Source organism: Nicotiana attenuata, chromosome 2 (genome assembly GCF_001879085.1).
Source record: "Nicotiana attenuata strain UT chromosome 2, NIATTr2, whole genome shotgun sequence".
Taxonomy (NCBI): domain Eukaryota; kingdom Viridiplantae; phylum Streptophyta; class Magnoliopsida; order Solanales; family Solanaceae; genus Nicotiana; species Nicotiana attenuata.
This window is the reverse complement of record NC_031990.1, coordinates 63,034-78,184: the sequence shown is the minus strand read 5'-3', so window position 1 is coordinate 78,184 and position 15,151 is coordinate 63,034. Positions and strand designations below refer to the sequence as shown.

Below are 15,151 nucleotides of genomic sequence, written 5' to 3'. Positions count from 1 at the left end.
TTTAGTAGGTCTAAAGATAGTGATTGATAGGTTAATTCTCTGTGGATTCGACTCTAGGCACAATACTCAGGTTATATTTGCAACGTCCGCATTGTCCTTTTTATAATAGGGTTTTGGGCTAAACATCCCGTGTTTTGCACTTAAGTCCCTAAACTTTTCCGCCTCTGCCGCGATTCTGCCGCGGTCGCGGTCAAACCGCGGCCACACACCTTCTCTGAATCTCAACTTATCCTCGACAGTCTTCTACCGCGGTTCTGCCGCGGTCGCGGTGGAACTGCGGCAGTCCTTCTTCAGGCCTGGCTTGAGATGCTTCGCTTGGTTCATTTGGCAAAATTTTACGATTGGCCTCTTTTTCTCCATATTTGATCCCAATAGTACTCCATAGCCTTCTCTTGTCATATATCACCTGAGTATTGCAAATATGACCTGAGTATTGTGCCCAGAGTCGAATCCACAGAGAATTAACCTATCAATCACTATCTTTAGACCTACTAAACTCTTTAGAATCAATTTCCCAAGCGTTGAGAATCAAAGTTGATGGTGTTTTTAATAACTAAGATCAACAGTAACTAATAGCTACAAATTAAAGATGCTAAGCTGTAAACAATAATGAGAAAGTGCTAAGGTAATGATTTCCCCTATTGATGGAATTCCTTCTGTTTATGCTTCATACAAATTTACCAACACATCTCTATTAATCATGAACGCTCTTCTTACCGTAAATCTCTCCCGAGTAATCACGGTAATTTACTAGTTGCACTCTCCCGAGATACATTAGCTTGCTTTATTTAACACAATTCACTTTAGATTACACCCAAGGCTTCGTTATCCCTAATCCCGCCTTTAAACCCTCGGTTGTTGATCCCTCATATACTTTGGGAGTAGTGATGGAATTCCTTCTGTTTATGTTTCATACAAATTTACCAACACATCTCTATTAATCATGAACACTCTTCTTACTGTAAATCTCTCCCGAGTAATCACAGTAATTTACTAGTTGCACTCTCCCGAGATACATTAGCTTGCTTTATTTAACACAATTCATTTTAGATTACACCCAAGGCTTAGTTATCCCTAATCCCGCCTTTAAACCCCCGGTTATTGATCCCTCATATACTTTGGGAGTAGTGTTATTCAACAGTTACCTAAATATGCACTCTCTCCCGAGTTATGCACACTAAATAGGCATAGCTAATTGAGCATCCTGTCAATTAACTACAACAAACACATAGTTGAACAAATAGAGATTGGAACTAGCAATTTGTATTCACATAAACAAGAAGTTCATCCCCCAATAGGTTCCATCAAAACCTTAGACAAAGGATTTAGCTACTCATAACTATGGGTAAACAAACTAAAACAATATTCATCATAAAACTTGCAAGAAAAATCAAAGAAAAGAAGAAAGATGTTTTGGGTGATCTCTCACAATTGTTTTCCTTGCTAAAATATTCTCCAATACAATTCTTGCCTCCTTTGGGCGAAGTCTAGTATTTAAAATAGGGTTTTGGGCTAAAAATCCCGTGTTTTGCACTTAAGTCCCTGAACTTTTCCGCCTCTGCTGCGGTCGCGGTCAAACCGCGGCCACACACCTTCTCTGAATCTCAACTTATCCGCGACAGTCTTCTACCGCGGTTCTGCTGCGGTCGCGGTGGAACCGCGGCAGTCCTTCTTCAGGCCTGGCTTGAGCTGCTTCGCTTGGTTCATTTGGCAAAATTTTACGATTGGCCTCTTTTTCTCCATATTTGATCCCAAAAGTACTCCATAGCCTTCTCTTGTCATATATCACCTGCAAAGCATGGAAAGCACTAATCAGAGCATTTTGTTATCACTTTTATCATCAAAACTATACAAGAAGGTGGTTCTTTAGGGCCTAATTATAGTTAAATTCACCTATTATCAACACCCCACACTTAAACCTTTGCTCGTCCTCGAGCAAGTTAAACCACACTTCTAGGCCTAACCGTTGGATGCATTGCCCCAAGTTTATGCTATACCCGCCATTATGAACGAATAACCTAAGCAGTGCAATAGTCACACTCAGATGCAGACTCTAACGCCATGACACACTTGTGCTTACTCTAGTTACTCTAACAGAGGTGAAAACTCACTTTTTCTTCCTGAGTCACATGCCCTCACATCACAAATCTGAGAGAAGTTCCACACACAATAAATTAAGCAACAAGGAACCATAGATAGACAGAATTCACTCACTCTCAGCAAAGAACATTCACATGCCACACAGATACACCATAGGCTTGCCCCTCGTGTAATACTCTACTAATCGAGCTGTTCAGTCAAAGATCAAAAGGTCTTTATTTGGTGGTAATGTCGGCTAAGGGACGGGTAGGATATAGTTGGATATAGTGACTAACCTCCCTAAGCACTTTTAATACAAACTTCCTTTTGTTTCAATTTCCATGTTCAGCCCAATCGTTCTTCCACATTTTGTTGCATATTTTCCCCCCACTTTTCTTTAGGTGCACTGGCCTTTTTCTCTTTTCTTTTCTTTTTTTTTTCTTTTCGTTTTGTTTTGTTTCGTTTTCTTCATCTCTCTCTTTTTTTTAACAGCCATTGCACCATTCAAGTATTTCTTTCCTGATTCCCCTTTTTCCACTCCCCTACTACCCCACACTTTGACTTTTGTATGTTCTTTAATAATTCAAGTGCTTAGGAGGTACAGGTTCAAACAGTCGAACTACTCAAACACAGGGATGTAGGTTATTATAGTGTTATCAAAGAACAGGCTTCAGGCTCAAAGGGGTTAACTATGGCAATATGTACAGGTGGATTCACAATTATACAGGCTATACAAAGAAATGCCTCAATCATCTCTAAAACCAAACAACTTCTATTTCGCTTTGCAAACACACAGGGCAAGTTATAGGTATCGCATGCAAGCACAGAATGCAAGTAATAGCTCACACACACTTGGCATGTAACTCATTCCGAATCAGTTTATCAACACACTCATACGAGCGTTCAAGCAAGACAAGATACGCAAAATTAAGGCATCAAAGTATGAGTCTACAAACGAGCCTAGACGTCGCACCCCAGTTCGTTTTTGTTATTCTCAGGTGTGTACATCTAGGGTTGCATTCTAGCCTTCACCCATCTTGGTCCTAAAACTACAAAAGAAAAATCTACCTAACCCGGTTCAAGAAGAGCCCTTGGAAAAGAACCGTGGTCAAAGGAAAAACCAAGGGAGAATTACTACTCTACCTAAAAAGAAAAAAATAAAGAAACTACATGGACTACTTCCCTCAAGAGTACTGTCCAAGTGGTCCGTCCTCAGGAAGAGTCCTCTACATTTTTTTTTTAGATTCGACTATGACCCTCAAGAGACCTGTCGACAAGTGCCCGTCGTTGGGCCAAGTCAGTTACTTCTAATGTGAGTACAGTCAATTATACACAACAACATCAATCTAATATTACAACATATTCAATGTCTATATACACTACAATACACTACCAGAGCAAGTCTTGAATCCCCCAAGCCTTTACCAGCATGCAGTGGTGTTAGTTCCAACAATGTTTACTCACTACTGGATGCAACGGGAGAGCATGAGGAGCAGCCACAGTCCCACCAATAGCCATGAAAGGGTAGTATCAAGCAGAAACATAAGTATGAATATGATCATTTGGAATTGTCGAGGCGCAAATAGCGCAGAATTTAGATGAGCTTTTAGAGCTATGCTAGATTATCATCGACCTAGCATAGTGGCCTTGCTGGAAACTAAAATGGAGGACCACCATATCTTGGTCCAGGATTTCGGATATTCTAGTTTCATCCAAATGCCTGCTAATGGAAACTCGGGGGGCATTGTACTCATGTGGAACAATGGAGACACAATGGTCGACCAAATTGGTGGAATGGATCAAGAGATACACGCCATGGTAAAGGTACGAAATTCAACAAAAAATTGGTTATGTTCTATTATCTATGCTAGTAACCTCTTGGAAGAAAGATCAATTCTATGGCATAACTTAAAAATAGTAGGAAATAACTATAAAGGTCCATGTCTAGTCGCGGGAGACTTTAATGAAGTCACTCGTGCCTCGAAAAAACTTGGAGGCTTACCCATAAATTATAATAGAGTATCAAAGTTCTTAGATTATATGAACCAATGTGGCTTTTTGGATTTAGGATTTAAAGGCCCAAGGTTTACTTGGACTAACAAGAGCAAAAATTGTAAAAACGTAATTATGGATCGGCTGGATAGATGCATTGCGAACACGGAATGGTTAGAACTATTCCAAGAAGCTAATGTCAAGCATCTAACTAGAAACCACTCGGACCATTGCCCAATCAAACTAGATTTTTTTAAAAGTTTCCCTACTAATAGCAATATCTTTAGAATAGAAACTATGTGGCTCTCCCACCCCACCTTTAGAGCCTTGGTCGATAACTCTTGGTCTGACCAACCAAATATCACTAAAGCCATAGATAACTTCTGTTCAAAAGCTATTGAATGGAACAAAAATACTTTTGGTAACATTTTCAAACGGAAGAGCAAAATACTAGCTAGATTAAATGGCATCCAGACCTCACAAAACTACCCTCATAGTCAATTCCTCATAAACCTGGAAAACGAACTCTTACACGAGTACAATATTGTACTCAGGCAAGAGAAGGATTTCTGGAAGCTCAAATCCAGGGTTCAATGGATCCAGGATGGCGGCGCCAACACAAATTTTTTTTCATATCACCACCATGCAAAGAAGAAGAAAAAATAGAATTATTTGCTTAAAAGACGAAGCAGGGAATTGGCTCCAAGATCAAAAATCCATCCGAGACCTTATTATTGACTATTACAAAAACCTCTATACTACGGGTCACAACCAATCTCTGCTTAATAATATACACCTCTCTTACAATTCTAAAATTAGTGACCAGGACCATCCATACCTTAGTAGTATTCCCTCTACAGAAGAAATAAAAAGGGCATTAGATTCTTTTTAACCCTATAAAGCTCCGGGGCTGGATGGGCTTCACCCCTTCTTCTACCAAAAATACTGGAAGGAGATAAGCAACCATCTCATTAACTTTTGCCAAGATTCCTTCGTATCAAAAAAAATGCTTAAAAGCATGAATAACACCTTAGTCTGTCTAATACCTAAATGTCAAAATGCTAAAACTATCAGGCAGTTTAGACCTACAAGCCTTTGTAACACAGCCTATAAGGTCGTCACTAAGATTATTGCTAACCGCATTAAAACACTCCTGCCCACTCTCATCCCTAATGCCCTAATTATAAATGAGGTCCTAAACCACTTCAGGAAAACTAAAGGGAAAAAGTCAAAAATGATGATTAAAATAGATCTGGAAAAAGCCTTCGATAAAATTGAATGGTCTTTTGTTAGATTTTCCCTAAACTCTCTAAACTTTCCTCCTGATCTCGTTGATCTTATAATGTCCTGCATCTCTACTACCACCACGGCTATACTTATCAATGGATCTAGAACTGATTTTTTTGAACCATCTAGGGGTATTAGACAGGGGGACCCCCTATCCCCGTATATTTTTATCATTTGTATGGAAATGCTCTCTAGGTTAATCGATCACGAAATAGACTGTTGTAGATGGACTCCAGTAAAAATAACTCCCAAAAGCCCGGAGTTGTGCCACCTGTTCTTTGCCGATGATCTTATCCTCCTAGCTGAAGCCAACCAAAAAAAGCTATAACTCTATCATAGACATTATCAACAAATTCTGCAATGCTTCTGGGCAATCTATCAATTTTGGAAAATCAAAAATTGTGTTCTCCAGGAATACCCCTAAGGGCCAAAAAGATCATATTAGCAACTGTTTCTCAATGAGATATACTAATAACTTCGGTAAGTACCTAGGCTTCCCTATGCCCAATACCAATCCTACAAAAAAGGACTTTCGATTTATCCTAGACAAGCTGAATAATAGACTAACAGGCTGAAAAACTAAGTTCCTTAATATGGCAGGTAGGACAACCCTCATAAAAGCCACCCTAGCCGCAATCCCGAACCACGTCATGCAGATTTATGATCTCCCCAAAGCAACCCTCAACAAGATAGATTCCATTCAAAGGAACTTCCTATGGGGCAGCACGGAGGAAAAAATGCCATCTTGTAAAATGGAGCATAGTCACGATGCCTAAAAAATAAGGGGGCCTAGGTATTCCTAACACCCATTGGAAAAACTCCTCTTTCAATGCAGCGTTAGCTTGGAGATATAGAAAAGAGAAAGATGACCTATGGGCCAAAACTATCTATAGTAAATATAACCATAGGAAAAGCAAGAATATAGGTTCCCACACTTGGAGAGTAATTAGGAAGGGTGCTGAAATTTGCAACGTCAACACCAAATGGCTATTAGGTGATGGAACAACCATCAACCTGTGGCGCGATAAATGGATAAATCAATTAGGAGCACTTAGAGATTCCATCCAGGACCCCATCCCAGCTGGAGAGCTTGACCAAAATCTCTCCTGCGTTATTAAAAACGGAATGTTCGACCTTAGAAACTTATCATTTGAACTCCTCCCGGACATAGTATCTAAGATAAAATGCACCTACATAAAACAAACCAGTCCCACTACGGATACACTTGGAACTCTAAGGGTCACAACTATTTCTCAGTTAAAGCTGCATATGAAGCTGTCTCAGAATCCATAGGAAATGGAAAAAAAACTTAGCCTGTCTCTGGAAAATCAACTCCCTAAACAAATTAAAATATTTCTTGTGGATAATCTTTTGGGATAGGTTACCCACTAAGGACATGCTAAAAAAAAGAGGGATTTGCCACGAAGACACTTGTAACATTTGCAACAGCGAAACTGAGGACATAAAACATATCTTCTTCCGTTGCAATTACTCTAGACAAATTTGGGATCAAATCAATACAAAACATCCTTTCTCTCAGAATCCCGTAGGAAAAGATACCCTACATAATTGGCTCAAAAATAAACTCTTGTCCAGGGATTTTTTTAACAATTACCTACGCTGGGCAGACTTCTCCCATTCCTCCTATGGCATATATGGAACTTCAGAAATGGGATCCTCTTTCGAGGAATTAAAACCCCTATCACCAAAAGTCAACCCATCAGTAAAGCAATGGAATTCCTCTACATGGCAAAAAATAGTTGCTTAAAACCACCCAAGAAAATTATCCTTGTAAAATGGGAACCCGCCAACCCCAGCCCTTTATAAACCGAATATCGATGGCTCTTGTGTGGGAAATCCAGGAGTGGGAGGAATAGGAGGGGTGTTTAGAGACGAAAGGGGTCGATGGATTTTAGGGTTCAATATGGGATTCGACCATGCTACTAACATATATATGGAAATCCTGGCCCTCCTCCGTGGAGTCAAACTAACACTAACAGAAAAACTCTTTCCACTAGTAATAGAGACGGACTGTTTGGAACTATTAAACCTCCTAAAATCTAATAACTGTCTCTACCAAAATTTGATTGATGACTGCAGGTACCTATTACGAAAGGCGAATGATCCACAGCTGAAGCACGTTTTTAGAGAGGCTAATGGAGTAGCGGACCTGTTAGCTAAAAATGGTTGCAGCCTGGACACTTTTTGTACCTTGCAAACTTATGCTGTTCCGCCTGTTTTTGTTATTCATGTACTAAAAAGAGACAGTCTAGGCACGATGTTACCTAGACTGAGCTCTAGTTGTAATAACTCTTAGTTGTTGTTGTATGAATAAATCGTTTATTACCAAAAAAAAAAAAGAAGCAAAATCAAATAATGGTTGACAAAATTGTCTTTGTTACAAAATAAACCTAAATTGTAATAAAGGCAAAAATATACTTCGAGAGAGAATCCTTTTTCTCCTTTTTTCTTTGAATTTAAGTTACGTACATCGTCACTAAAAGAATTTTTTACACAATTTTATACTTCTTTGTGTACACAATTTGTTTTGTGAAACTTTTTTTTTTCCATCTGTCTCAAAATTTGATAGTAGGTGTGACTTAATTTTTCCTTTTAAACCGTTAGTTTAAATAAGTTAAATTCGCTTTTTGGAATGGTAAAAATAAGAAAATCTCAAAAACAATATGGTATGTACTTGTACTAGTATCTCGAACCAACCCCAAAAAACAAAAAAAGCAATGGTACTAGTAAAACCATAAGGGGCTGTTTGGTTCCAGAAATAGGATATCTAGGGATTAATAATTCGGGAATTATAATCCCAAGATTGTTATTCCACTTCTAAAGTGGATAGTTAGCACAAAGATTTTGATATAAAATTTTAGTCGGTACTAACTAATAGCTATAATCAAATACGGACCCAGGATTTGAAGGTGGCGAGAGCATATGAGCGGACTGCTCAACGAGTTGCCTATCGGACTTTTGATCTTAAAGGTTTCAGGCAAAATATATAACCATTTTCAACATATATGCACATGTATACCTAGAACTTTTGCCGAGTTAATTGGCCCGGTGACCCATACATAGGTCCGCCTCGGATCAAACACAGATAAAAACAATCTCAAACTCTAACCCATGAGGTAACCAAACGACCCCTAAAGGCCAAAGAAAAAGGAAAACAAAATTCCTCTTACTAAAGGCAAGATTCTATTGGCTAATGCTTACGTTTTCTGAGAAAGCTGATTTGCAAAATCTCCCTCAGCTACGGCGCTTTGATTTTTGAACAAAAAATGGCGGATTCAAATAATCTTGAAGAAACCTTAAAACCCTTTTACCAGAGAGCTTCAGAGGCTGAGGTTTTAATCTCAGCTCATTCTTACATCAATTCTTTAATATAATTTATATTTCTTGTTCAGTGTTGTTTTTGTTCAAGTTTTGTGCTTTTTCCCTTCTGTAAGATCTAATGTTTTAATGGATATTAATGTGAAAGTTCTATGCTTTCCTTTTGATAGGATTCAATGATTTCTGGGTTTTGAATTTTCTTTCAATTTTGTTACATTCTGAGCTTATTTAAGTCTTTGCTTTACTTGTATTCATTGTTATCTGAAGTTTAACTTATGCTGTTATACTTTAGTTTTAATGCGCTCTCCCCCCCCCCCCCCCCCCCCCGGTGAGCTTGCTCCTACTGCCGGTCCCGAGCTCGGATAAAGGAAAAAGGTTGCAGTAGATTGGCAGCCACTGTAAAATTTGTCAATTCATGATGAATCCTTATAATACAAATATCTTTAGGACATGACACGTGTTATTGGTATAATGATGACATGAGTTGAGCTTAAATGGAGAGTGAGGATTTATATAGCCGAGTGCCGACCCCAACTTGTTCGGGACTAAGGCATAGTTGTTTTTGTACTTTACCGCGAAAATAAAATAAAATAGCAGTTTAGCCATAAAGTCACAAGTTAAACTTAAAATACATATTGCTTCATCATGGTTAAGTGAAAGAAGTTTTTGCGCAAGACATGTATTTTATTCAGTTGCTTGGTGCATACGCCCAATGTCGATAAAAATTTTCCATCTACTAGCATAAAGTTCCATGCTTTCCTTTCTACCAGGGTGCAATTGTTTTTGGATTCTGTGATTTTTTCTTTCAGTTTTTGATATATTCTGAGCCCGTACAAGTCTATTCTTTAGTTCGTTAGTTGTATCCATCGTTTGCAGTGACGGATGCAACATAGAGTTACTCTGTTCAACTAAACCCAGTACTTTCGACATAAGAGATTACGTAAGTAATCTAAAATAGTGGCGAATCGGCTTAAAACAGACAAAAAATAGCGGTGAATCGACTGCTCAAAGACGGCGAATCGGCTGCACAAAAAGAAGAAAATGAACAAAACTGGAAGGGGAGACAGGAGGAAACCACAGAAGCAATGAGAAATCAGACGATATAGACCTGCCCTTATATAAACAAGTGTTAAGGGCAGGCCGACAGCAAATCCAAAAGAATAAATCGGAGCATAAATTTATGTGTAAAAATTACTAAAATTATAATAAATAGTACATATGAACCCCTAACTTTAAAAGTATAATGGGTTCAATGCTAAAAAATTTAGATATTGAACCCGTAGAATTAAAATCCTAGATCCGCCTCTGATCGTTTGGCCTTGTGCATCTTGAAGTCAGTTCCATACATTATGTTGTTCTTCCAATGAAGAGTGGATTTGAAGTTACTGCCTGAAGGCTTATACCGACTGTTCCATGGTATGCACTAGGAAGTAGGAACTGCCTAAACTAATAGCTAACACCGTTATCCCGGTGATTTTTCCCGAAGAATCTAGGATACATTCTAATTATGCCTCTCCAACCGTTTACGAACATATGGACATATGTTGTGCAATATATAGCCGCACGTTGCAATTATCTAAAATTTTATGGCCTCTTGACCTGCTTTCCTTTCTTAGAGTCCAACTCTATCATTTGCACATTTATACGGCTCGATTCTATAGGTAAACATTGAGATTATATCCTAAATTAGGTTTTTACACGGCTGCTACTAACAGAAAATGCCTAATAGATTAAGTATACAGTCAGATCTCTCTGTAACAGCATTCCTATATAACAGTCATTCACTATAAAAGCCAAGTTTTTCTTGGAACTGATTATATGTTATGTTATAATATATATTTTTATAATAGCACTTCATTATAGCAGCCAAAAAATATCGGAACAAACGAGGTTGTTAGAGAGAGGTTGACTATATATACATGTGTGTGTGTGTGTGCAACTTTTTCTCGTTTTATGACCATCAGATGATACTAAAGACACTTTCTTTGAATGAAGGAACGATTGGCAAGACTTGAAATTTCAGTTGCTAGTAAGACAGGTGGGTGAAGCCTTCAATCATGATTCTAATTCACAAGTTTTCCCATCTGTGTAAACCTGAGGAGCACTCTGGTGCTTTTTCATGTTTATGTGCATTTTGATGGTTTTTCAGATTCTAGAATTGAGGAATTAGAGAGAACAGTTGCTGAACTCCAATCAAAACTGAAAGATGTCACAGCTGAGCTCAAAGCAAAAAAAGAAAAGGTGGAGATTTGGATTTCAATTCTTCATCCTTTTCGGAAAATGGCAATGGAGCAAATTAAAGATTCCGTTTTTTCTCTTAAATTTATTTCAGGCACATAAAAAGGTGGAAGAACTTACTTCAGATAATGCAAAGCTCAAATATCAAATCAAACATCTTGTTCGAAACCTAGAGGAGGCTCTTAGCAAGTTGGCGCCAAAGTGAGGTATAAAACTTTTTGCTGCTATAGTGCTTACCCAGACCCCAGGGAAATCATTGGGTATTGTTGTTGTTGTTGTTGTTGCTTCCGGAGGTTATATACACGTGATATCCACAAGTTATTACATAATCTTTGTTGAAATGTAATTAAAGTAAATAAAAATGAACTCTCTTTAAGAGCTTAAGCTTTTAGATGAGATGATCACACAACTCCGACATTTGTATTAGAACAAACATAGGTCCTGAGTTCAAGTCTCACCACAATCCAATCAAAAAAGAATATTCACGTGCTTGACATATGAAAAAGAATTAGGCTCGCACGTGCGGAGGTGTGTTGAAAACTTTAAGTAAATTAAAATGTACTCTTTAAGAATTTAAGTTTTTAGATGAGACGGTCGCATATTCCAACATTCTTTTGCCTTGCTGCTAGCAGCAAGTCAAAAGGTGAGTAACTGCATGTATGCTCCCTCTGTAATGAAAAAAATGCACATTTGTAACTATTATTAATGTGACTCAGGACAAGGGCTAGATTTCATTTTTGTTAATCACAAAACAACTTGTAAAATAAGCAATTATTTGGATAGTAAGTTGGAAACTAGAGCACTCAAGCGCCAAGGGGTGTGGGCTAGCGGTCGATAAAGTGAGATGAAAACTATGGGAGACAAGGTTTCCAATTCCAATAGAGACAAAAGAATGTTAGGTGGCAGAGTTACCCACGTTTGTATCAGTACCAGGTGAAATAGTCGAAATGTGCAAGTTACCTCGGACACCATATTCATAAAAAGTCAAGAAGAGTTGGAAAATAGACTTTGTGCAAGTTGCCCTGTCTTTGCTGCTGTCAAGACAGCTGCACACGTATAAAGGGTAGTCTGGTGCACAAGGCATCCCACGTTCAATGATGCTATCAATAGGTTCTCGTTTGCTTGAAAATATCTTAAGCTGAACTAGCTTATACTCGTCATCGTGCTAATGTGTCATGATTTTTTCCCTTATCGCAGGTTGTTCTTCCTAAAGCTACAGTTTGATCTTGGTCCCAAACATGTTCCAGGATGTTAGCTATTTTACTTCCATAAGTTAGTTGCATGTCTTGCATGCTAGCAAAGGATATATTTTAAACTGTTGATTCTTTAGTACATGAGCTTGAAGGAAAAAGGTAGAATTAAGTGTGAAAATTGTGGAAAATTTGAGGACGTCTGAACTTCTATTTTAACTGCTGTTTTTAATTCATGCTATATCAATTTTTTTCCAGTGGCACATCAAACTGTTTAGATGTCGTTTATGTTCGAAAACTTCTGCAAAATCTGTTCAAGTTTTTGGCATAAGCGTTCAACCAAATGCTCTTAGGACTTTGGACTAGTGGTAAGAACACAGTGCATGATGTGTGGATTAGACGCACATCACGAGTTCGAACTCTGTTGCAACAAAAACCTAGTATTCAAGCGAAGGATAGAGATGCAGGCTTATTATTGACTTAGTTTGCGTCGAGAATTTCTCGGTTATAATAACAATATTCAATTAAAACCCAAAAAAGAGAAGCTTTTTAGTTGTCTATATCTTACCATCCGTGGATATTAAGACTCAGGTCTTAACTTAATTATGCTCATTTCTATTACTAACATTTAGTAAATTCAAATTGCTTATCAAAATTATACTATGTTAGGTGAACCTGATCCGTGAACTATAGTTAAACAAGAAATCTAATAGAAGTAATTCCACACTGACAGGATATAGAATGTGTACTTAAGGCTTTTTTTTTTTTTTTTTGAAGGTGCATTTTTCTGGTTGTCTATATTGATGTTATATGTTCCATACACGAGAGTTTCTTTTGAATGGGAAGAGTGAGAATCTTTTCTTTTGAGGATTATATAAGGACCACTCTTTTAAGAAAACTATATACTTACTCCATCTCAACTGTTATAGAAAATCTCGTCATAAAGGGCAGTCCGATGCACTAAGCTTCCGTTATGTGGGGATCCGGGGAAGGGTTGGACCACAAGGTTCTATCGTACACAGTTTTATCCTATATTTTTTGCAAAAGGTTGTTTCCACAGCTCGAACCTATGACCTTCTAGTCACATGACAACAACTTTACCAGCTACGCCAAGGCTCCCTTCAGAAAATCTCGTCAATAAAATGATGAAAAATCTTTATTTTTTTCCACTCATCCACACTTGTGCCATCTTCTAATTAAAATAACACAAGAAATTTTGTATAAAAAGTCGAATTCTTCTCATTATTTTTGAACATTTTCATAAAGGAGAACTATTACAGTTATCTACAACAACAAAAACAAACCCAATATAATCTCACTAGTGGGGTTTGGGGAGGGTAGAGTGTATGCAGACCTTAACCCTACCTTAAGAGGGTAGTGAGGCTGTTTCCGGAAGACCCTCGGCTCAGGAAACTATAACAGTTATCTGATGTCACAAATCTGCGCCTAACTATAAATCAATGTTTGATGGCAGAATGGCCTAAACGGCACTTATACTTGTCCCACTTTGTCATGCCGGTCCTCCTACTTCACTTGTTTTCATCCAGACACTTTAACTTGATCAAAGCCTATTATTTAAACCCCTCTGACCGTTGACCAAGCACATGTGGCAACATAATGGTTGAGCCGGACAAAGTGAGTGTAATTCACGCGGATAATGAGCGTGAATATGAACATTTTGAACCAGAAATAATTAAAATAAGAAGAAAAAATCAATTAAATAAGAATAAAAATAAAATAAGTAAAAAAAAAAAGGTCTCTTTCTGTTCTTTCCCGTACCCACCCCCCTCCCTTTTTGTTCCCTCTGTACCTTCTTCTTCTTCCAAGTAAATATTTACAATCTCAGCTTGATTACATCCCAATCAGCTGTTCTTAAATAAGATTGATCTCAAACACAAATAAAATTGTTATCTAGGCTGCGAAAATATGAGGTTTGTGAGCACGTGATTTTTGCCCTATATGAATTATTCCTATAATTTCAAACAAAATTTCTATTCATTATTTTCAATTTTGTGAATTTTGGTGGCATTTTTCTGTTAATCGTTTGCATTTGTTTGTGCTTTTTAATTAGTGAAAAATATAAAAAATATATATCGCATTTGCATTTACGATTTAACTTTGCATTTTAGGATTAATTAACAAATTAATTGTTTTATAAATTGGTGAAAATCACAAAAATAATTTATTGTTGCACTTTTAATTTTAGTTTGGAATTCTTGGGAAATTGGGTTTTCATTAGTTTGTTGATAATTGTTAGTTAATTAGTGCAATGTGGTAGGGTTAATTGCATTTAGGAATTAGCTTAGATTTTATCCTAGTTTTATTTTGAAAAGAAATCAAAAAGAATTTGAAAATAAAAGGAGATTTCAAAAGGAGATGAAGAAATAGATTTTTTTGGGCCAAAATTCATTCACCCTTCTCCAAGCCCAAACGGATTCCCCCCCCCCCCCCAAAAAAAACCAAATCAAACCCCAGCCCAAATCCATACCCCAATACCGACCCGTCTCCCGTTACAACCAAACGACACCGTTTCGTCGTTAGCAGATCTGAGCCGTCGAGGTTGGGCGATCCAACGGCTCAGAAGTCGGGAGTCATTAATATTTAATTGTCTGAACACCCCTCCCCTACCCCCCTTCTCACCGTTTCCATACCCTAGAGAACTCCTTACCGTGAACCATCGTGAACCACCGCGAACCACCGGCCGGAAATCGCCTCCGCCGGCAGCCGGCCACCAAATACCACCAAATTTACACCATGATGTCCTCTCACCCTCCCCATTCCAAACCCCCAATCTATTTCCCTCGAATCCCAGTCGATTCCCTCGAATAGCCAAAACCCTAGGCGCCACCTCCGCCGCCCAAGGCGGCGCCGCCTTCAAACCACCCCAAAACAACACCCCATGACCCCCATGCCTCCCTCATGCCTGATATGTCAACAACATCCTTCGAATATGCCCAGACTCACTCAAATCTTGGATCCGAGGTCAAGCTTCAGTCGTTCAAACCATTCAACCTCAAGTTTTTTTT

General features: G+C 38.2%; 1 protein-coding gene across 1 annotated transcript; it reads left to right on the top strand.

Moving 5' to 3' along the window:
• Positions 8,489 to 12,390, top strand: LOC109242678. The gene is made up of 5 exons (XM_019409520.1): positions 8,489 to 8,711; positions 10,693 to 10,735; positions 10,847 to 10,938; positions 11,030 to 11,141; positions 12,133 to 12,390. The coding sequence occupies exons 1-4, from the start codon at positions 8,646 to 8,648 to the stop codon at positions 11,138 to 11,140; spliced, it is 312 nt and encodes a 103-aa protein (XP_019265065.1). The 5' UTR covers positions 8,489 to 8,645; the 3' UTR covers position 11,141; positions 12,133 to 12,390.